General features: G+C 45.3%; 2 protein-coding genes across 2 annotated transcripts in view; one reads left to right on the top strand and one right to left on the bottom strand.

Moving 5' to 3' along the window:
- Positions 1 to 3,327: 3,327 nt before the first annotated feature.
- On the top strand, positions 3,328 to 5,286 carry LOC109894647 (DNA-binding protein inhibitor ID-2). Its single transcript, XM_020488275.2, has 3 exons — positions 3,328 to 3,789; positions 4,070 to 4,130; positions 4,711 to 5,286. The coding sequence occupies exons 1-2, from the start codon at positions 3,439 to 3,441 to the stop codon at positions 4,124 to 4,126; spliced, it is 408 nt and encodes a 135-aa protein (XP_020343864.1). The 5' UTR covers positions 3,328 to 3,438; the 3' UTR covers positions 4,127 to 4,130; positions 4,711 to 5,286.
- A 2,002-nt stretch (positions 5,287 to 7,288) lies between these two features.
- LOC109894644 (kinase D-interacting substrate of 220 kDa B) overlaps positions 7,289 to 21,656 on the bottom strand; it is a 103,459-nt gene continuing 89,091 nt past the window's right edge. Inside the window, 5 exon segments of the mRNA XM_031829153.1 lie at positions 7,289 to 9,472; positions 10,072 to 10,305; positions 11,258 to 11,356; positions 12,084 to 12,221; positions 17,780 to 18,006. Of these exon segments, the coding sequence (XP_031685013.1) occupies positions 8,396 to 9,472; positions 10,072 to 10,305; positions 11,258 to 11,356; positions 12,084 to 12,221; positions 17,780 to 18,006 (1,775 nt within the window). The 3' untranslated portion in view covers positions 7,289 to 8,395.

Here is a 21,656-nt window from a genome sequence, read left to right as displayed (position 1 = left end):
TTTTTTTAAAAGCTTAATGGATGACATATCTGGTGAGTATGCAGACCATGGAAGAACGGACATTTTCAGCTTCCAAGAATTGTCTACAGATCCTTGCGACTTGGGGGCTGTGCATTATCATGCTGAAACATGAGGTGATGACAGCATATGAATGGCACAACAATGGGATCTCGTCACAGTATCTCTGCCCATACTATAACCCCACCGCCACTCTGTTCACAATGTTGACATCAGCAAACCGCTCACCCACACAACGCCATACATGTGGTCTGCAGTTGTGAGGCCGGTTGGACATACTGCCAAATTTTCTAAAATTATGTTGGAGGTGGCTTATGGTAAAGCAATGAACATTCAATTATCTGGCAACAGCTCTGGTGGACATTCATACAGTCTGCATGCCAATTGCACGCTCCCTCAAAACTTGACACATCTGTGGCATTGTATCGTGTGACAAAACTGCACATTTTAGAGTGGCATCTTTTTGTCCCCAGCACAAGGTGCACCTGTGTAATGATCATGCCACACCTGTCAGGTGTATGGATTATTTTGGCAAAGGAGAAATCCTCAATAACAGGGATGTAAATGAATTTGTGCCCAAAATCTGAATGAAATAAGCTTGTGCGTATGGAATATTTCGGGGATATTTTATTTCAGCTCATGAAACATGGAACCAAAACACTTTACATGTTGCGTTTATAGTTTTGTTCTGTGTAGTTGGCAGTCCTGCATTTTTTACATTTTATTTAGAGTGGTTGAAGCTTTTATAAAAAAATATGTTTAATGAAGAATCAAGTTCTAGTTCAGTTTCCCTGAGTGGTTGGCAATTGTCATGTTGAGGAAGTAAAATATATTGAATATTTGAATTGTTTTATATTATTTTTTATTTTGCATATCTACTTCAGAATGCTTTGAAAACTAAAATGTAGCCTCTAATGTTTAATGGGACAGATGTGTCCAAACTCCTTACTTTGTTATGCTGGCAGCCAGTCCTTTTCTTGTCAAATTATTTTCACAAACTGACGAAGGGAGACTTTTCCAACTCAAATGTAAGTTAAGAAATGTTAATGATGCAGGTGTGCGGGCCCCGCAGCACCGAGGTGACGAATCAAACTCCGATCTCTCACAGTTCGGTCCCATTGATCAGCTGAGACCTCGCGCTGATTGACAGCCCCCGTCGCCATAGCAGCCGCCTGAGTGGCGCCGTGAGGACCGGCCCGAGGGCTGCTGTGAATGGGTGACGTCACGGGGCTGGCGCCAGTGAGTCTGCGAGAGTATGAGCTCGCGGCGCAATTCAGTACTGCGGCTCGCTTGGTGCCAATTCATCACCTGTCAGGGATCAGTCAGGGTGTCATGCGAAATGTACACAGCTGTGAGAACAAAAAGAAGAGAGAAAATGAAAAAATCGGATTAGGCCGACACCAGATGTGGACACGACTGCAAGAATTCCACATCGCATCACAGTAGAAATGCATAAAGGCTTGTTAAGTAGGCGAAGTTGTATCTTGGCCGCAAAATCAAAACTGTATAACGTGTGTAAGTTGCTGCCTTCCAAACATTGAATAGCCTCTTTTTATGCAAGTGTAGGCAATTTCTCTTTGAGAAATGTATTTCACATTGAGAAATGTCAAGCATGTTGCAGAATAGCTGGTGGGTGGGTAGATGGTGATATGCGTTTGTTTGCATAAGATTTGTTATTGCACATGAGAGCTCAGTCTTAACAGAGGACAGACTACATACACCAAACATAATCAATTGCACTGTGCTTGCCAGGATCGATTTTTTTTGGTTAAAATACTGTATTTGTTCTGCAATACTATTTAGGGCTTTTGGTGTTTTGCAGCGCATTTCTCTCAAATCTTTCTTACCGTCATTTTTGGTATAGTATCCATATTATCATTGTTATGAAATATATCCACACCAAAAAATATTTTCCAAAAAATATTTTGTTGCAGCTGTGCTCAAGGAGAAGACACACATTCTCATCTATTGAAGACGTTGTCACTATGACCCCTAATGCGTTTGTTAAAAATTCATTGACTTTTGTGAGCAACCCAATTTAATCCACAAAGCAAAACGAACACCCGCTGCAGCCCACAACAGCCCCGGGGCAATTCGTTTGTGCCGCATCACTCCGCGCGCTTTGGAGCTCATTGCACAGCACCAGTTGGATAATTCAGCGTTTAATTTATACACAGGAATGCTATTATAGTCTTAACATGTTCGCAACCAAAGGATCTGTTTAACAATGAATTACATTATTGTCAATCTTTGAGGTCATATAATGGCCTTCCTGACGAAATGTTTTCTAAATTGTGTTGAGGACCTTAAACACAGTGTCAATCCAGATGTCATCCAAGTGGCCCCATACACATTGTGACAGTCACTCCTTGACCAGTAGTCACAGATTTCTCACAATAATGTGCATAATCATACACCTATATTATTTCAAATATTCCCTATTCTGCAGATTCAGAATCCATATTTCCCCACTGATCCAATTCGTGCGCAAGCATGTCATATAGGCTAGGTCCGAAGTCCGGTTTAGCCAGCCGGTTTAATGACCCATTCAAAGTTCACATTTCTCTTATCACCAATTTATACATAGCCGATGTAGAGATAAATTATATTAGTCCAAATGTATTCATTCAACATCTGATGCCGTGCCCTGGAATGCAATTTTAATAGCCCATTCCTTACAATCACAATTCCTAGTTTTTCCGAATCTTTAGAAATACAATGTGTGTAGGCTACCCATAATTTCAAACAAGAGATAATGATGAAATTAATCACCAGGATGTAGTGTTATGTTGACAGTCAAGGACTGTGTGAGAGCGAGACCTCTCCTAATCTTGACTATAAAGCAAGATATCGTGACACTTATCAGCCCCTTCACCTTAATACATCGTGATGCGTAATTGCGCGATTTACGCATGGATACAAATCATTCTAAGATTTCGTATTTAATATTCTTAAATTCATTCATTGAGAAAGGCTTTAAAACAACATTAAAACCAACAGAGAAATGTACGCTCCAGCTTGACAAGCTCCTGGTTCCAAATTACAAATCATTAATTTTCTTGATCAGAAACAGGTAAGGGCTCAATTGTCCAAATTGCCCACCGGAGCTGAAAAGTGCTCTCACAGTGCCACCATCAACATGCGTTTTCACTGGCTGAGAAGACGGGAAAAAGGAGGGACCTGACTGTGAAGCATGCTCAAGCAATGGTTGGGCACGAGGGGAGTGATTGACGTAGATAATCCATCCAATCAGCACCAATAAAACCCCTGCGTAGCAAACCCAGCCTGCTTGCTATATAAACCACAATGACAGCTTGTTAAACCAGTCCGTTTGCTCACCGACCGTCTGTGAAGGAATAGAAAGAATAATATAACAAATATCTCAACGAACGAACTGAACGTCTCACACGAAGTGTCAATATGAAAGCGATAAGCCCAGTAAGGTCTTTCCGGAAAAACAGCGCAAATCTGTCTGAACACAGTCTGGGAATCTCTCGGAGCAAGACTCCCGTGGATGATCCTTTAAGCCTGCTTTACAACATGAACGACTGCTACTCCAAGCTGAAGGAGCTGGTGCCCAGTATCCCTCAGAACAAGAACGTAAGCAAGATGGAAATCCTGCAGCATGTCATCGACTATATTCTGGACCTGCAGATCGCACTTGACTCCAATGTCGCAATAACGAGCCTCCATCACCCGCGACCAGGGCAAGCTACACCCAGGACTCCCCTAACAACTCTCAATACAGATATCAGCATCTTGTCATTACAGGTAAGGATGGGCCGGCCTACTATTGTCTGAAATATCCAAAGAATATAAACAAAGACCTAGGCTACATTTGGTTGGGTCGATTTTGCTAATGGTGTGAACGTATTTGAGTGCGTGTTCTATGCGTAATTATGGTATATTGTGAAATTACACCATTTTGTTACAAAAGGCATGTTTGCCATTATCAAGATTGAGAGGGTAGGACTTTTAATGTGTACGGTCATTAATAATTCCACGTAGGCCTATTTGACTGCGGCAGTGCTAATGAAGGTTTGTTTTTCAGTCTCCGGAGTTCCCATCAGACCTGATAACGGATGACAGCAGGACTCTTCATCGTTAAAGCGGTAAATATGCTTTTATCACCTGTCTACAATATTATGTCTGGGATTTGCTTGTCTATTAGCCTACTACAGCCTGTTGTGGCAGAATATAAATAAAATGAACGCCAGTGTATTTCTGACAGTATAATCACGCTCATTGTGAATGGTTCAATATATAAACTAAATGCATTGCATACTGTTTAAAAAAATGAATAGGCAATTATTTGTTATAACGTCGTAATAGCACAGCTGCAGTGACGCTGTCTAATGCAGAGCATCTGTAATATAAAATAAATGGTTCAGATTACTACTAGATGTCTGCACATAATTGGTGCAATCGGAGGCTAGGCGCCAGTTGAACTGCAATTACGATCTGATTCTCTCCCAGATTGTAGGCTGAAGTTGTGTGCGAAAGTGCCTTATGCTGCTCTAGTGTCTGTCTGTACTGTGTGTGTGTAGGCTACATCTGGAGCCCAGGGTTTGCTCAGTATTTGAGTGTTTGGTTAAATCTTAATACTGCGGCTTCCTCCCTGGCGCCAGTCTGTCCGGATCTCTGCCCTGTTTGCATTTTCTAAACATGCCTTTCTTTCTCAATCTTTTGCAGGCGTTTGGTTAAGACACAACACACACAGGACCTCGGAACCGGGCTTTTTCCCCCTCGATTTTTGTCCTCAGGTTCTGGAATTTCTTTAATTGAATCAAAAGACTTTGCTTAAAGGACAATCTATGTGATGTGTTTTCAGTTCGGACACTCATATTTAATTTAAGACTTTTTTTTTTGTCCTTTCTTGAAATGGAAGGCGCGCTATATTCCCGAAACTGGGAGAAAAACAAATGAGATTGTCACAAGGATTTCCCTTTATCCCCCTTGAAGTCTTTTTTTTTTTTGCGGAGTTGGCTCGTGAATAGAAGACACATTGGTTAGTTACTGTTTAAAATGTAGTCTGTCTTGTCAGAATTGTTACTCTTCTTGGCACATGAAGGACTGGACATTGTAAAAATTGAAATGAACAAGTGAAACCTTGTGAACTCGCTCGGAGGTTTATCTTGTATAGTTAAAGGAATTGCACATTTCTGCAAAAGTGTAATGCTGTACTTAATTATGCTGAAACTTTTTATAAAAGTAATAATGTAAATTGTACCTTTTTTATACAAAAAATAAACCAAATGCATTATTTGAGCATGTTTTCCTGCTGTATGGAAGCTTGTAGCCTAGATTACAGACCGCGAGATATGCTGAAATTTGCAAAAGGTAGACTGACACTTATGTCTGGCTGAAAATGGTTCTGCAATGCCAGGTTGTCACGAGTTTTAATTCCAGCACGTTAACCGGCCCATTCAGTGGTAATGTCAATCTTTTATAACAGTTGTCAACTGAATTATGATATTCTTCAGTCATTTCTTTGGGGCGCAATGGACAAACTATACAATTCTTATTGACTACGTGAGTCTCTTACAGGCCACACACCGCAGGACTCTAGTTGACCTTTGTCATCTTGACGGTGTTCAGGAATTGAGACCTAATTCTACCTCAAAACACGTGCACTGCAGGGGCATATTCCCAGGGTGTATAGGACATTTGGCCATTAACGCGATTATCTCACCTGAGAATAATTCAGCATTAATCTGCTCCTCGGGAAACTGCTAACCTCAACACTTAACAAAACAATGTCATTTTAAATGGCCTGCCAGTGTTGAATAGGCTATTTTGTAGAAAAACGCAGAGCCATTTCATAGATCTCCGGGGTGTTGTCTGTTTTTACAATGTGAAAATATTAGGCAACGACACATTAGTTTGTCTGACAGTGTACAGTTACAACTGTACACTGTACAACTGGACACAGGACCATATGCACCTAAAACCACAATCTCCATCCAAATGGATTGGATTTACAGTTTACCATGCAAGCCTAAACTATTGCATGTGAAGCACTGTTACATTTGTACAGGTAGAAAACTCAGGTGCACAATTTTCCCACAAGTCTCATTGGCAAGCTCAAGTTCCTTAATTAACAGTACACTTGTAATTGAGCCTATACGTGTGCCCAACATACAAAGGGCATATAATAGGTTAAAATATAATTACATTGCATATGTATATTGTGACATATCAACTAACTTGGCCTTCAAATCATCTTTTCCCTCACAAGTGAAAGTTCATGCCCACGTCTTAGTGGCCATGGCTAATGCGTTTTTATGGGCAGTCCGCCACCTACTGGTGAAGAAAATACCGCGCTGACACCAGCTAATGCAATTGCGTCTTAACCCATTCTGTACTGACCAAATATAGACTCAACATGGAACAATTTCAAATAAAGTTTCTATAAAGAAATAGGTCAATTGAAATAAATTCACTAGGCCATAATCTATGGATGTCACATGGCTGGGAATGCAGAAATGCATCTGGTCAGATACCCCCCCCCCCCCAAAAAAAAAGGTAGGGCCATGGATCAGAAAACCAGTCAGTATCTGGTGTGACCCTTTTCCTCACAACATTTCCTTCACATATAGTTGATCAGTCTGATTGTGATCGGTGGAATGTTGGCTCTTCAATGGCTCTGAAGTTGCTGGATATTGCCAGGAACTCTTAACACGCTGTCGTACACGTCAATCCAGAGCATCCCAAACATGGTCAATGGTTGGCATGTTTGAGTTTGCAGGCCATGGAAGAACTGGGACATTTTCAGCTTCCAGGAATTGTGTACTGATCCTTGCATCATGGGGTCGTGCATTATCCTGCTGAAACATGAAGTGATAGCGGTGGATGAATGGTACGACAACGGACCTCAGGATCTCATCACGGTATCTCTGTGCATTGAAATTGCCATCGATAAAATGTAATTGTGTTCGTTGGCCCATACCATAACCCCACCGCCACCATTGGGCATTCTGTTCACAACATTGACATCAGCAAACCACTCGCCCACACAACGCCATACATGTGGCCTGCGCTTGTGAGGCTGGGTGGATGTACATCCGTGGCGTTGTGTGACAAAGCTACACATTTTAGAGTGGCCTTTTATTGTCTCCAACACAAGGTGCACCTGTGTAATGATCATGTTTTAAAAAATCTTTATATGCAGTTGTCAGGTGGATGGATTATCTTGGCAAATTAGAAATTATAATAGGGATGTAAACAAATTTGTGCATAACATTTGAGAGAAATAAGCTTTTTGTCAGTATGGTAAATTTCTGTGATCTTTTATTTGAGCTCATGAAACATGGGACCAACACTTTACATGTTACTGCATTTATACATTTGTTCAGTGTGTATGGGAGCAAGGGATATTCATTTAATTAAATTATGAAATGAATAAAGCGGGCAACTTTTGAGCTCATAGGAAAAGTATAGTTCAAGGGACGGAAGCATGTTTTGAATTGTTATACATTATGCAGGAAGTAAAACATGTTTCAGGCAAAGCTTCAGAGAATATGTTTATTATTTCACAAATACATGGCTTCACAATGCACTCTGAAAAAGGTTCAGAACCTCGGCTGGACATCCGTAGTGCATGGAAACTCAGGTTTACCACATCACTGTTCACACTAGAGTTCAAATATTTTTTAAATTAAAGCACAAAATATCAGTATATTCTTGGGGAAATAGACCTTTCAGTCAGAACGCCAAACCACAGCCACATAAATTAACAGGTACTTGATAACTAGAAATTAGGAAAACTTATTTTGTTTTCAAGCACATAAAGCCAACTCAGATTTCAGTAACCAATCACAAAGTACAGAACACATTGCACCAATACACACCACTGTACTGTAATGTCACCACCACAACACAACATTCATACACACAACTCCATAATTCACTACCATTATCCAACAATTCACTACCATTATTTAACAATTCACTACCATTATTTAACAATTCACTACCGTTATTTAGTAACAGCTAAAGTGAACATGACAGCACACTTAATTGAATTAGAGGGCCATTTCAATTTGACGTATATTCCATTTTAGTCTGATGTCATCGTCATTAACTTTCAAATGATTTCACAAAATCTATTCAGGACATTGAATTTCTTCAACCCAAATGATTTAATATTTCTAAGGTTGGAAAAAAATGTGATTCTCTTCATGTAAATTGATGTTTACTGATCCGCATATCAACTTCTTCTCTCAAATATTTTTTAAACGAAGTCACAGATTAATAGGCCTGTTTTGATTGCCATCCATATCAATGTAACACAGGATTGGTAAAAGGCATTTATTTTTGTAGCACATCACAACATCAAACATCTATGGTACCTCCTCCAAAAAGGCCCGGGCCCCTCTCACAGGACACTCTCTCTCTCGTCCTCCAAGACAATAGCGTCAGGGGCCCCTGTGCAGCCTTTGAGGGTCTCGCCGGTGCCCAGCGGCCTCTTATGGATGATCCCACACAGGTTCTGGTTGTGGACGGGCCTCGTGGTGGAGGTAGAGCCGGTGCTGGAGCCTGGGGTGATGAGGACTGGGGTGGAGCTCTCTGTGTCTTGGTTGTCTTGGCTAGTGTTGGTGGTGGCAGCGTTGTTGCTGCTGTTTCTGTTGTTGTTGAGCGTTGTGGTGCTGGGGGTGCGGTTGAGGTTGCTCACGGAGGAGCTGGAGCGGAACCAGGTTTCGTCGGGACTGGAGGCCATTGGGCTGCCCTCGGACGGGGCCTCAGAGCAGATGGACATGCGGGTGATAGTGGAATCCTGAAGGCCGCTCAGACTGCTGGGCAGCAGGCCCCTCTTCTTGACCAGACCCTCCAGTTCCAATTTATTAACCCCTTCCTCTTCTGCTTCCACTAACACTTCCTCCAGGGAGTGGTCTGAGGAGCTCTCGCCAGACCTCACACCCGAGTCGGACGAGTCCTTCTTGTTTAGGGCGATGTTGCTGGGCGCTTGGGCACCCCCTTTGTTGAGCAGAGGGGTGTTTTCTGATTCCTCCGGCCCAGACCCCTCCTCCTCGTTGCTGGGAACCTTGTGGTAGCGAGGCCCTGGTCCCTTTACCTTGGAACTGCCTGCTTTAGAGGCGTCAAGCTTCTCATCCTCTTCGCTGATGGGGTCCAGGGGCACATCAGTGTCAACCACGTCCGTGGCTTTAGCACCTCTCTTGGTAGGGAAAGAGGGCTTACGGCCATCCTTCTCGGACCCGTCTTTGGCATTCTCCTCTGGGTTTCTGGCATCTCGGAATTGGAGGAACTGGCCCAGGTGGGGCTGGACAGACTTCTCTCCCCCGCCTCCGGCCACGTCTAGCTGGGTCATCTGGGCGATGTACTCACGGTAGGCATCGCGGTACTCTGCCTGCTGCTTGTCCGTAAGCTTGCAGATGTCGTTGGATGACTCCTGGAAGTTGAGGCTGGACATACTCGGGGTATGGTGGGTGGCCGTCTGGGGGAGTGGATAAGAAAAGGGGAACAGGGGATATAAAGTGTTTTGTTATGGTTGAGGGGGGAACGAGCTCGTCATGGATGTTACTGGTATGGGCGAAAGGGTGATGACCACAAACTCATGAAGTTTGTGTTAACGGCGCTGCTTTATTGGAGAGCAGAGAGAGCAAAAATAACGTATTTTCTAAGACCCTGCCTTTTGGTGGTGGTGTCCCCCCCCCGCCACCTCAACCAAGGACTGCTTGAGTAAATGTAGATGTGTGACTGCTTAGATGTGTGACTGCTTAGATGTGTGACTGCTTAGATGTGTGACTGCTTAGATGTGTGACTGCTTAGATGTGTGACTGCTTAGATGTGTGACTGCTTAGATGTGTGACTGCTTAGATGTGTGACTGCTTAGATGTGTGCTTTAAGGGTGTTTGGATGGCTTGGTAAGTGTCTGTGAATGTGTTTATCTGTGTTATGAGCAAAAACAGTGCCAAAGTCTAGGTATGTGTACTGTGTGTGCATATGGCCGTGTGTTTCAGTGTGTTTGTATGTTCAACTCCCCACCACTGAGTGTGTGTGTGTGTGTATGAGTGTGTGTGCTGAACTCCTCACCATGGGCCAGTGCTGTGTAGTCTCTCTGTGTGTCTGGGTGGGTTCCTCCAGGCTCAAGCCCATGTTACTGAGCTCCTCGAAGCTGAGGTTCAAGATGTAGTCACCCACCTCATGGGGAGCTCCCTGGCCCTGGTGCCTGGCCGTCTCCATGTTGACCACGCTGCTGCCCTGCTCAATGGCTGCACGTGACTCATCCTGCAGGGCCTGGCCCTCCACATTACGCTGTTCCATCACCTGGGAGACAGAGGGAAGAAGAGAGATGACTTAGACAGGCAAATATACTACCAGTTCTAGAGTAAACCTGTCACCACAATACAAGGTAGAGAATCAACATAGGAAATAACTACGAGCTACAGAGCCAATATAAAGTATCACCACTAGCTATGAAACCCAACATACAACCACTAACTCTACAGAGCCAATATACAGTATAACCACTATCTATGAAACTCAACATACAACCACTAACTCTACAGAGCCAATATACAACCAACAGAAATAGACTCAAAACTGCATCTATAATATACCTGATAACCATCAGATACTGTATGAAGCCAATACATCACCATCATCTTAATAGGTTACAAACACAAAGTCAGTACTAGTATTTTAGTTCAATGCAGAAGGCACCACGGATGGTGATGTCAGAAGTTCGGTTGAACTCTACAGGGCTTGTAGGGGTAAGTGGTCCGGTGTCCACGTCAGATGGCTTGGGATGTGCTTCGAGGAGGAGCTTGGGATGTGCTTCGAGGAGGAGAACATGCTAGTTTTTGTAAAGCCGTGCAACTGGTTTTCAGAATCAGACCCCTGGACTGCGTGGAGACTGGCTGACTGTAGCTCCCACTGACAATAACCTTCCTCCAGATCTCAGGCTGGATGGCCATGTTCTGGCAACACAACATTAGTTAGTGGAAGGAGGCTCAAACGGACATCTGATCAACGCGAGCTACATGTGTTCCAGCCCCTGGAGCGAGCAAAGCATACTGCAGACTTAAAACAGATAATAACATCCTCCAATGTCTCCAGAAAAGGCTCAAGACGCCCCGATTTTAAGAAGACAAAGAAACAACACACAAAAACACAACTCCGGTGAATAAAAATCAGGATGCTGATATTAAAGTACACATTAAATCAATAAAATAAGGATGTAAAGTATTTAAGAGCGGAGGTGGAGGTTTTGTCTTACCATCCCTCTGAAGAGCTGCCAGTCCCCAAAGTTCATGTTCATCTCATTCTTCAGCTCTTCCAGGTTGCACTGAGACAGCACCCGGCCATTCACATTGGCCTAACACAGAGAGAGGCAGAGACAAGTTCACTACTAACCAAATACAGGCACATAGGGTCGGGTTTGGACACAGATAAAGCCAAATCCTGGAGTAGAAAGCACTTTCAATGGAGATTCTCAATCAAGATAGCTTTTTAGTCCAGGACTATGCTGCTAGGCTTAATCTGTGTCCTGGAAACAGACCCATACTGTATAAATTAGGGCATAAAAAGGCATAAGTATAAATAGGAACAAGTTGATTGAAGTAGGGCCATATGTTCAATAAAGAAAAGTAGAGGCATATGGAACTCTTTCAGATGACAAGAAACCCCTCTAAGAGAGGTTAAAGAAACGTATGCATTTTCAACAGGAGTCCTGTTCTCAAAAGGCGAGCTTGTATTACATATATTTATATACTTCCGGTTCTGTACCTCACCAAACAAGGAGGACTTTTCACATGAAGACACAAGAAGCGTTGTTAGCTGGGTAGACTGACTGTGGTCTAGAAGCTTTCATGACATACTGTCTATAGATCATTTATAAATGGACTAGAAGCTGCTCAATGCACAGAGACATTAGCTGTTTTGTTGAGCCATATAAAGTTGATCAAGATATTGATAGACAAAAATAAACCTTGTGTGCAAATGGATACAATTTAGAATCTTTTGTATAAACTTTATTGACTAAGGTGTTGTATAAATAGGAGCAATATGTATGTGTGTGTGATGGTGTGTGTAGTAGGCCTGACCTTCTTGATAGTGGCGGTATACTGGCCCAGCATGCTAGAGTCCATGCCGGCGATCTGTTTGACGCGCTCACACACTGCGTCCGTGTTCAGAGAGCTGAGGAGTACCACAGGGGTTCCCGGTACCCCAGAGGCAGAATCCTGTCACACACACATAAGTCCACACAGAATCACCCATTGACGTTGTAGCATAGCAGGGCTCACTCACCACCACTGCAAAGTCATACGGTTAGCGCAAACTGTTAGCACAACGCTTCAACAACCATAGAACAACATTTCAACAACCACAGCTAGCTTAACATTAATGGTGGTTAACACTGGAGTAGCTATTCACTGCAACCAGAAACACTATTCCCTTTTTCACAGCATAGCACAAAGACAAAACACTCCAAACCAAATGCATTACTCTTTGTCAGTGCAAGCACCTGTGAGGTAACAATACTAGAGCATGGTAACGAGCGGCACCAGCTGTGCAGTATGGTCTCTGTTGGGCGTCTGCATGTTAATCTGAACACACTGTTGATGGTAGTGCATTATTCACTGTACACAGACGAGCCGTGTGTGTGTCTCTTCCACTGCTCTCCTCCTTGAGGCTAGAAGAGTGGTCAATACCCTCGCCCCCTAATGCTCTCTAACCTCCCAGCTAACCTAATATGCCACCCACTAACAGAGAAACAAAACAACCCTTCTCTCTCTCTCTCTCTCTCTGAGCAACAACAAAACAACAGCTTTGTTGACTTGGGCAGGAAGGCGCAGAGGCTTAGAAGACGTCTGTGCTTGCTCTTTTGCTGCGAGAGCTTGCTTGAGAAAATAAGCTGTACACGTCTTAACAGAGCCTAGCAGAACAGGGGGGGGGGTGTAACTGTCATCGCTCTGTGAAAGGAGGCAGAGGGTGACGCTGACTTGGGGAGGTTAGCTACTGTACACAGACTGCGGTGTCAGCTGCACTAATAGGCCAGTGTGTGTGTGTGGCTTTAGCAGGTAACACACTATCTGCATGTCTTTCCCTGATGCGTTATATAGAGGCATCCATATTAGCATCTGTTAAAAGCACCAGAGAGAGCAATTATCCTGTAGACTGTGGAGCTCCTCAATAATGACAGCCCAAATTATTTATGTTTCTTAAGTATTTCTGGCTGGCATTTTAAATCATGCTTCTTAATTGGGTCTTGCAAATTTGGCAAGTAAAACTTTCTGGTGGGTTTTTTTGAATTCATTTAGAAGTAGAATTCATAATACATGCATTGGATGACCTAGAAGAGACATTCTAGAACTATTGTACATTCAACTAGAACTATTTTCAACTACATTATTGCATAAAGAACAGCCTTTAGACATGGTATATTGGCCATATACCACACCCCCTCGGCCCTTATTGCTTAAATATATCATATGTAGAGGTGGGCTATATGGAAGGTGGGTGAAGGTTCTTGCCTATGTTTCTAATGCATGACAGGTGGAGGGAAAAGCATGGCATGTTATATTAGTTGGAGGAGGTGAGATAGAAAGGTAGTGAGGTAGAAAGGTAGTGAGGTAGAAAGGTAGTGAGGTAGAAAGGTAGTGAGGTAGAAAGGTAGTGAGGTAGAAAGGTAGTGAGGTAGAAAGGTAGTGTGGTAGAAAGGTAGTGTGGTAGAAAGGTAGTGTGGTAGAAAGGTAGTGTGGTAGAAAGGTAGTGAGATAGAAAGGAAGTGAGGTATAATGGTAGTGAGATAGAAAGGAAGTGAGGTATAATGGTAGTGAGGTAGAAAGGAAGTGAGGTAGAAAGGAAGTGAGGTATAATGGTAGCGAGGTAGAAAGGTAGTGATGTGGTGAAAAAGTTAGAGATGGTGAAGTCCAAAGAGATGAGTGTACCTGCTTGGGTCTGAAAGGCTGAGACAACTGCTTCGGCGGGAGAAAGAGAGGCAGAGAGACAGTGGCATAGAGACAGAAAGGCAGAGAGACAAGAGGCAGACAGGCAGAGAGGTAGAGATTGATAGAGGTAGAGACAGACAGACAGACAGATAGGAGCACGACATTAGGCCACATGCCGAAGTCATCATAGAACACAAGAGAACAGTAGACACATTCACGTCAGACTAGACAATAAAACATTATCTTGAAACACAGCAGGCAAAGGCACTTTTACAGCATCCCATCTAGCAAAGACTGAAACTGAGAAGCCATTTAGTTCAGAATTATTACAGGAGGAAATTAAATATATTTTTTATAGAGCGCTTTAAGAAGATAATCTTTGCAGAGAGGACGAGCAGCACAGAGCGTGATGTTTGTTGAGAGAGAGAAGCGTAAGGAGAGAAAGAGAGATATCCCCCACACAGAAAAGCAGAAGTTTCCACTTTGAGGAAGCCTTAAAAACTGGTCCTCCACCCAGACTAAGTGTGACTGTGTGTTACACTGTGCCAGTGCGAGTGTGATTACGTATACACGTGTGTTTGTATAGGCACACAAGTGTGTGTGTGTGTGTGACAAGAGACCCCTGTGTGAGATAAGGCTGTAATTCCAGCAGTGTGGGGCATGGGCAGAGCAGAGGGATGAGGAAACAGAAAGGAAACAGAGTGCTGAGATATTGGCCCTTTTATAATGTGTATCTCCATGACTGATTACCACGTAATTACGTCATCAGTGTTTCCCCTATGACTGATTACCATGTAATTACATCATCAGTGTTTCCCCTATGACTGATTACCATGTAATTACATCATCAGTGTTTCCCCTATGACTGATTACCATGTAATTACATCATCAGTATCTCCCCTATGACTGATTACCATGTAATTACATCATCAGTATCTCCATGACTGATTACCACGTAATTACATAATCAGTGTTTCCCCTATGACTGATTACCATGTAATTACATCATCAGTGTTTCCCCTATGACTGATTACCACGTAATTACATCATCCGTGTTTCCCCTATGACTGATTACCATGTAATTACATCATCAGTGTATCTCCATGACTGATTACCATGTAATTACATCATCCGTATCTCCCCTATGACTGATTACCATGTAATTACATCATCAGTGTTTCCCCTATGACTGATTACCATGTAATTACATCATCAGTATCTCCATGACTGATTACCACGTAATTACATAATCAGTGTTTCCCCTATGACTGATTACCATGTAATTACATCATCAGTGTTTCCCCTATGACTGATTACCACGTAATTACATCATCCGTGTTTCCCCTATGACTGATTACCATGTAATTACATCATCAGTATCTCCATGACTGATTACCATGTAATTACATCATCCGTGTTTCCCCTATGACTGATTACCATGTAATTACGTCAGTGTTTCCCCTATGACTGATTACCACGTAATTACATCATCAGTGTTTCCCCTATGACTGATTACCATGTAATTACATCAGTGTTTCCCCTATGACTGATTACAACGTAATTACATCTTCAGTGTTTCCCCTATGTGCATCTAGCAGTGGCGCACCGGTGCTGCTAAATCGTGGCCGCCACTGCAAAAAAAAAGTGAAGACCCCCCCCCCCCCCCCCCCCCCGCTATCTCTGCCATCGCTGCTGAAAGAAATCCTAGGGGAAACTCTGCACCGACACTCATCTATACTTACTTGGACCTTCCTGTGAACTAGTCCAATATGAACATGCTTCGTATGTAGAATGGGAGTGGGCGCACTCGCATGGTGGTTAGTTCACTCCTGGACAATGAGACTCACATTCATACAGGACTGAGCTATTACACTTAGGTCCAGAGCAGGCCACAAACATGGGAGCCACGGTGCAACTAGTCAACATGAGACATGACATTGTCACTGACATACCCTGTCAGCTTTCCAAACCATGTTAGTGTATCTGGTTGATGGACAAGGTTAGCCATGTGTGTGAGTGCATAGCCTTTTGGTGAGTTTGTGTGTGTTTGTGTGTGGCTAGTCGTAACAGTCAAGATGAAAGGACACAGATGCTTCAGCTAATGCCAACGCTCCACACCAGCCTGTCGTGTTACCATAGGGGGGTCAGTGGTAGTGGGGGAGGGGAGGCCCTCTCTGGGATCCTCAGCAATTACATCCTGACATGGGCACAGAACGAGGCACGGGGTGGGTCAAGGGGCATTTGATATAGGAATAACCTAAACTAGAGCTGGAGCAAAATAAGATTGGGGTGTATAGGGGGGTAGAACACAAACTCCTTGAAGAGTGAAAGGGGTTCATTTCATACAAGCTTACACAACGGACCTGGAGACAGAGGCAACCTGCTGACCCACTGACCCGCTGCATTAAACGGATCGTATTCATCGCAATGAAGAACACAAAGACAAACAGGCCCTTTTACTTTTTTGGGAGGAAAATAAAAGTGTTGAGAAAATGTAGAAAGGTGAACACGTGTTTCACAAATAATATTGTCAAACAGAATCAGAATCAAAACAATTGTACAAGTAATTGGTGCTTAACCACTAAAGCAACAAAAAACTGTTACTATGACTACTATCTACTGACTAGCTACTAGTGCTAGGTCTACTACTGACAGGCAGCTCTGTACTTACAAGCCCATTGGGGTCCCTGGGGTAGCCTGTTTTGAAGGAGGGGCGTGATTGGGTCGGGGCAGGGTGAAGATGGGAGCTGTATTGATGCCGGGGAAGGTGATACACATGATTGGGAAAATAGGGCTATATGGAAACCAGAGAGAGAGGAATGATGAAGATGGACAATGGTTAAAACATGTGGATTGTATAATGGACCATTCTTATACAAAACATTAAGAACACCTGCTCTTTCCATGACAGACTGTCTAGGTGAATCCAGGTGAAAGCTATGATCCATTTTTGATGTATCTTATTAAATCCACTTCAATCAGTGTAGATGAAGGGGAGGAGACAGGTTAAAGAAGGATTTTTAAGCCTTGAGACAATTGAGACATGGATTGTGTCTGTGTGCCCTTCAGTGAGTGAATGGACAAGGCAAAATATTTAAGTGCCATTGAACAGGGTATGGTAGTAGGTGACAGGCGCACCGGTTTGTGTCAAGAACTGCAACGCTGCTGGGTTTTTCATGTTCAACAGTTTCCCATGTGTATCAAGAATGGTCCACCACCCAAAGGACATCCAGCCAACTTGACATTACTGTGGGAAGCATTGGAGTCAACATAGACCAGCATCCCTGTGGAACACTTTCGACACCCTGTAGAGTCCATGCCCTGACAAACTGAGGCTGCTCTGAGGGGAAAAGGTGTGTGTGTGTGTGTGTACGGAGGGGGGGGTGGAACTCAATATTAGAAAGGGGTTCCTAATTTTAAGTAACACCAGAACTGTGAAGAATCATTTTTTCAAGTTGAGGTCAGCACTGTCACATTTCAAAATGAGGTTAAGTGAGTAAACGGCACTGTCTTGTGAGGTCGGTGCTCTGAGGTAGCTGGGCAGTCACATTAACAAACAGAGGTAAGTAACCATCACTTAGTAACCAAGTCCTGTGTGTATGCGAAGGTAAACTGAGGTAGGTACTGCACTGTGATTCTTTTTATACTAAGGTATGAATGGGCAAGACAATATATTTAAGTGCCTTTAAACAGGGTATGGTAGTAAGTGCCAGGCACCGGTTTACTGGTATTCTGAAGTACGTTGAACAAACATTCCCTACTCTACTGTATACTAAATGAATGTGTACTGAGCTACGTTCAGGTGCAGTCATCTGCCTGTCTGCTGCTGTGTTGTGCTGGCGTCTCACCCGGGTGTAGAAGGGGTGCTGGGGGGCAGGCATGCTGTAGTAACTGCTGTGGGGCTGGGGGGGCACAAGCCCTGGGGGGGGCAGGGAACCAACGTAGGAGCCTGTGGGGGAGCAGGCAGCCGAGTGCTGGCCGAAAGAGGAGGGGGCGCGGGCTGGCACGTCCTGCAGGGGCAGCGTGGGATAGGCCACTCCTCCAATGTGCATCTGCTCCCTGGCAGCACAGACATCTAATGGAAGAGAGGGAGAGGGGAGGAGAGATGAGAGAGGGAGTGGGAGAGAAAGACAGAGAGAGGGAGAGGGGAGGAGAGATGAGAGAGGGAGTGGGAGAGAAAGACAGAGAGAGGGAGAGGGGAGGAGAGATGAGAGAGGGAGTGGGAGAGAAAGACAGAGAGAGGGAGAGGGGAGGAGAGATGAGAGAGGGAGTGGGAGAGAAAGACAGAGAGAGGGAGAGGGGAGGAGAGATGAGAGAGGGAGTGGGAGAGAAAGAGAGATGAGAGAGGGAGTGGGAGAGAAAGACAGAGAGAGGGAGAGGGGAGGAGAGATGAGAGAGGGAGTGGGAGAGAAAGACAGAGAGAGGGAGAGGGGAGGAGAGATGAGAGAGGGAGTGGGAGAGAAAGACAGAGAGAGGGAGAGGGGAGGAGAGATGAGAGAGGGAGTGGGAGAGAAAGACAGAGAGAGGGAGAGGGGAGGAGAGATGAGAGAGGGAGTGGGAGAGAAAGAGAGAGAGGGAGAGGGGAGGAGAGATGAGAGAGGGAGTGGGAGAGAAAGACAGAGAGAGGGAGAGGGGAGGAGAGATGAGAGAGGGAGTGGGAGAGAAAGACAGAGAGAGGGAGAGGGGAGATGAGAGAGGGAGTGGGAGAGAAAGACAGAGAGAGGGAGAGGGGAGGAGAGATGAGAGAGGGAGTGGGAGAGAAAGAGAGAGAGGGAGAGGGAGAGGGGAGGAGAGATGAGAGGGGGAGTGGGAGAGAAAGACAGAGAGAGGGAGAGGGGAGGAGAGATGAGAGAGGGAGTGGGAGAGAAAGACAGAGAGAGGGAGAGGGGAGGAGAGATGAGAGAGGGAGTGGGAGAGAAAGAGAGAGAGGGGAGGAGAGATGAGAGAGGGAGTGGGAGAGAAAGACAGAGAGAGGGAGAGGGGAGGAAAGATGAGAGAGGGAGTGGGAGAGAAAGACAGAGAAGGGGAGAGGGGAGGAGAGATGAGAGAGGGAGTGGGAGAGAAAGACAGAGAGAGGGAGTGGGAGAGAAAGACAGAGAGAGGGAGAGGGGAGGAGAGATGAGAGGGGGAATGGGAGAGAAAGACAGAGAGAGGGAGAGGGGAGGAGAGATGAGAGAGGGAGTGGGAGAGAAAGACAGAGAGAGGGAGAGGGGAGGAGAGATGAGAGAGGGAGTGGGAGAGAAAGAGAGAGAGGGGAGGAGAGATGAGAGAGGGAGTGGGAGAGAAAGACAGAGAGAGGGAGAGGGGAGGAAAGATGAGAGAGGGAGTGGGAGAGAAAGACAGAGAGAGGGAGAGGGGAGGAGAGATGAGAGAGGGAGTGGGAGAGAAAGACAGAGAGAGGGAGAGGGGAGGAGAGATGAGAGAGGGAGTGGGAGAGAAAGACAGAGAGAGGGAGAGGGGAGGAGAGATGAGAGAGGGAGTGGGAGAGAAAGAGAGATGAGAGAGGGAGTGGGAGAGAAAGAGAGATGAGAGAGGGAGTGGGAGAGAAAGACAGAGAGAGGGAGAGGGGAGGAGAGATGAGAGAGGGAGTGGGAGAGAAAGACAGAGAAGGGGAGAGGGGAGGAGAGATGAGAGAGGGAGTGGGAGAGAAAGACAGAGAGAGGGAGTGGGAGAGAAAGACAGAGAGAGGGAGAGGGGAGGAGAGATGAGAGAGGGAGTGGGAGAGAAAGACAGAGAGAGGGAGAGGGGAGGAGAGATGAGAGAGGGAGTGAGAGAGAAAGACAGAGAGAGGGAGAGGGGAGGAGAGATGAGAGAGGGAGTGGGAGAGAAAGAGAGAGAGGGGAGGAGAGATGAGAGAGGGAGTGGGAGAGAAAGACAGAGAGAGGGAGAGGGGAGGAAAGATGAGAGAGGGAGTGGGAGAGAAAGACAGAGAGAGGGAGAGGGGAGGAGAGATGAGAGAGGGAGTGGGAGAGAAAGACAGAGAGAGGGAGAGGGGAGGAGAGATGAGAGAGGGAGTGGGAGAGAAAGACAGAGAGAGGAGAGGGGAGGAGAGATGAGAGAGGGAGTGGGAGAGAAAGACAGAGAGAGGGAGAGGGGAGGAGAGATGAGAGAGGGAGTGGGAAAGAAAGAGAGATGAGAGAGGGAGTGGGAGAGAAAGACAGAGAGAGGGAGAGGGAGGAGGAGAGATGGAGAGATGGAGGAGTGGGAGAGAAAGACAGAGAAGGGGAGAGGGGAGGAGAGATGAGAGAGGGAGTGGGAGAGAAAGACAGAGAGAGGGAGTGGGAGAGAAAGACAGAGAGAGGGAGAGGGGGAGGAGAGATGAGAGAGGGAGTGGGAGAGAAAGACAGAGAGAGGGAGAGGGGAGGAGAGATGAGAGAGGGAGTGAGAGAGAAAGACAGAGAGAGGGAGAGGGGAGGAGAGATGAGAGAGGGAGTGGGAGAGAAAGAGAGAGAGAGGGGGAGGAGAGATGAGAGAGGGAGTGGGAGAGGGAAAGACAGAGAGAGGGAGAGGGGGAGGAAAGATGAGAAGAGGGAGTGGGAGAGAAAGACAGAGAGAGGGAGAGGGGAGGAGAGATGAGAGAGGGAGTGGGAGAGAAGGAAAGACAGAGAGAGGGAGAGGGGAGGAGAGATGAGAGAGGGAGTGGGAGAGAAAGACAGAGAGAGAGGGAGAGGGGAGGAGAGATGAGAGAGGAGTGGGAGAGAAAGACAGAGAGAGGGAGAGGGGAGGAGAGATGAGAGAGGGAGTGGGAGAGAAAGACAGAGAGGGAGAGGGGAGGAGAGATGAGAGAGGGAGTGGGAGAGAAAGACAGAGAGAGGGAGAGGGGAGGAGAGATGAGAGAGGGAGTGGGAGAGAAAGACAGAGAGGGAGAGGGGAGGAGAGATGAGAGAGGGAGTGGGAGAGAAAGACAGAGAGAGGGAGAGGGGAGGAGAGATGAGAGAGGGAGTGGGAGAGAAAGAGAGATGAGAGAGGGAGTGAGAGAGAAAGACAGAGAGAGGGAGAGGGGAGGAGAGATGAGAGAGGGAGTGGGAGAGAAAGAGAGAGAGGGAGAGGGGAGGAGAGATGAGAGAGGGAGTGGGAGAGAAAGACAGAGAGAGGGAGAGGGGAGGAGAGACAGAAAGATGTAATGAAAAAGAGGGAGAGGGGGGAAGGAAGGAAGAGTGGGGAGAGAAATGGAGACGTTTCATCTGTGAGGCTGATCGAGATCACGTCTTGGCCCCGAATATAAAGACACCTTAGATCCACCCACTCAAACTGATTCAGCCAATCATATTTGATCATTCTTATTGAGTTCAAATAGAGATGTTCTGTGGAGAGCAAGCAAATCATATTCCACATAGATGGAGAAACGTTGATTCTGTGATTGAGTGCCCTTGATGGAGCAGGGTGAAAATTAAACTGTTCTTTATAGGCTTTACTGAAAATAGACAACGTTCATTCAAACTGTCACTTTTGCCAAGAACACTGTCTTTCTTACTGATAAATTGTATTTTGACAAATAGAGTTACAACATAGTGGAATCAGTGGCCTGGTAAGAATCAGGAAAAAATGTCTCTGTCATAAGAGTGTCTGTTGTTGAATGATGGGTTGAGTAGAGACCCAATCCTGCAGCAGGGAGCACAATGGAGGCTTGATGCCCACTGGCTTGATGCCCACTGGATGGCTGCAGGACACTGTACACAGGAATGGATGACTGGCTAGGGACAGGGGTATACAGTTGAAGTCAGA

The sequence above is a fragment of the Oncorhynchus kisutch genome, linkage group LG7 (assembly GCF_002021735.2).
Source record: "Oncorhynchus kisutch isolate 150728-3 linkage group LG7, Okis_V2, whole genome shotgun sequence".
NCBI lineage: Eukaryota > Metazoa > Chordata > Actinopteri > Salmoniformes > Salmonidae > Oncorhynchus > Oncorhynchus kisutch.
Note: the sequence above shows the minus strand (reverse complement) of the source record. Positions and strands in the feature narration are given on the sequence as shown.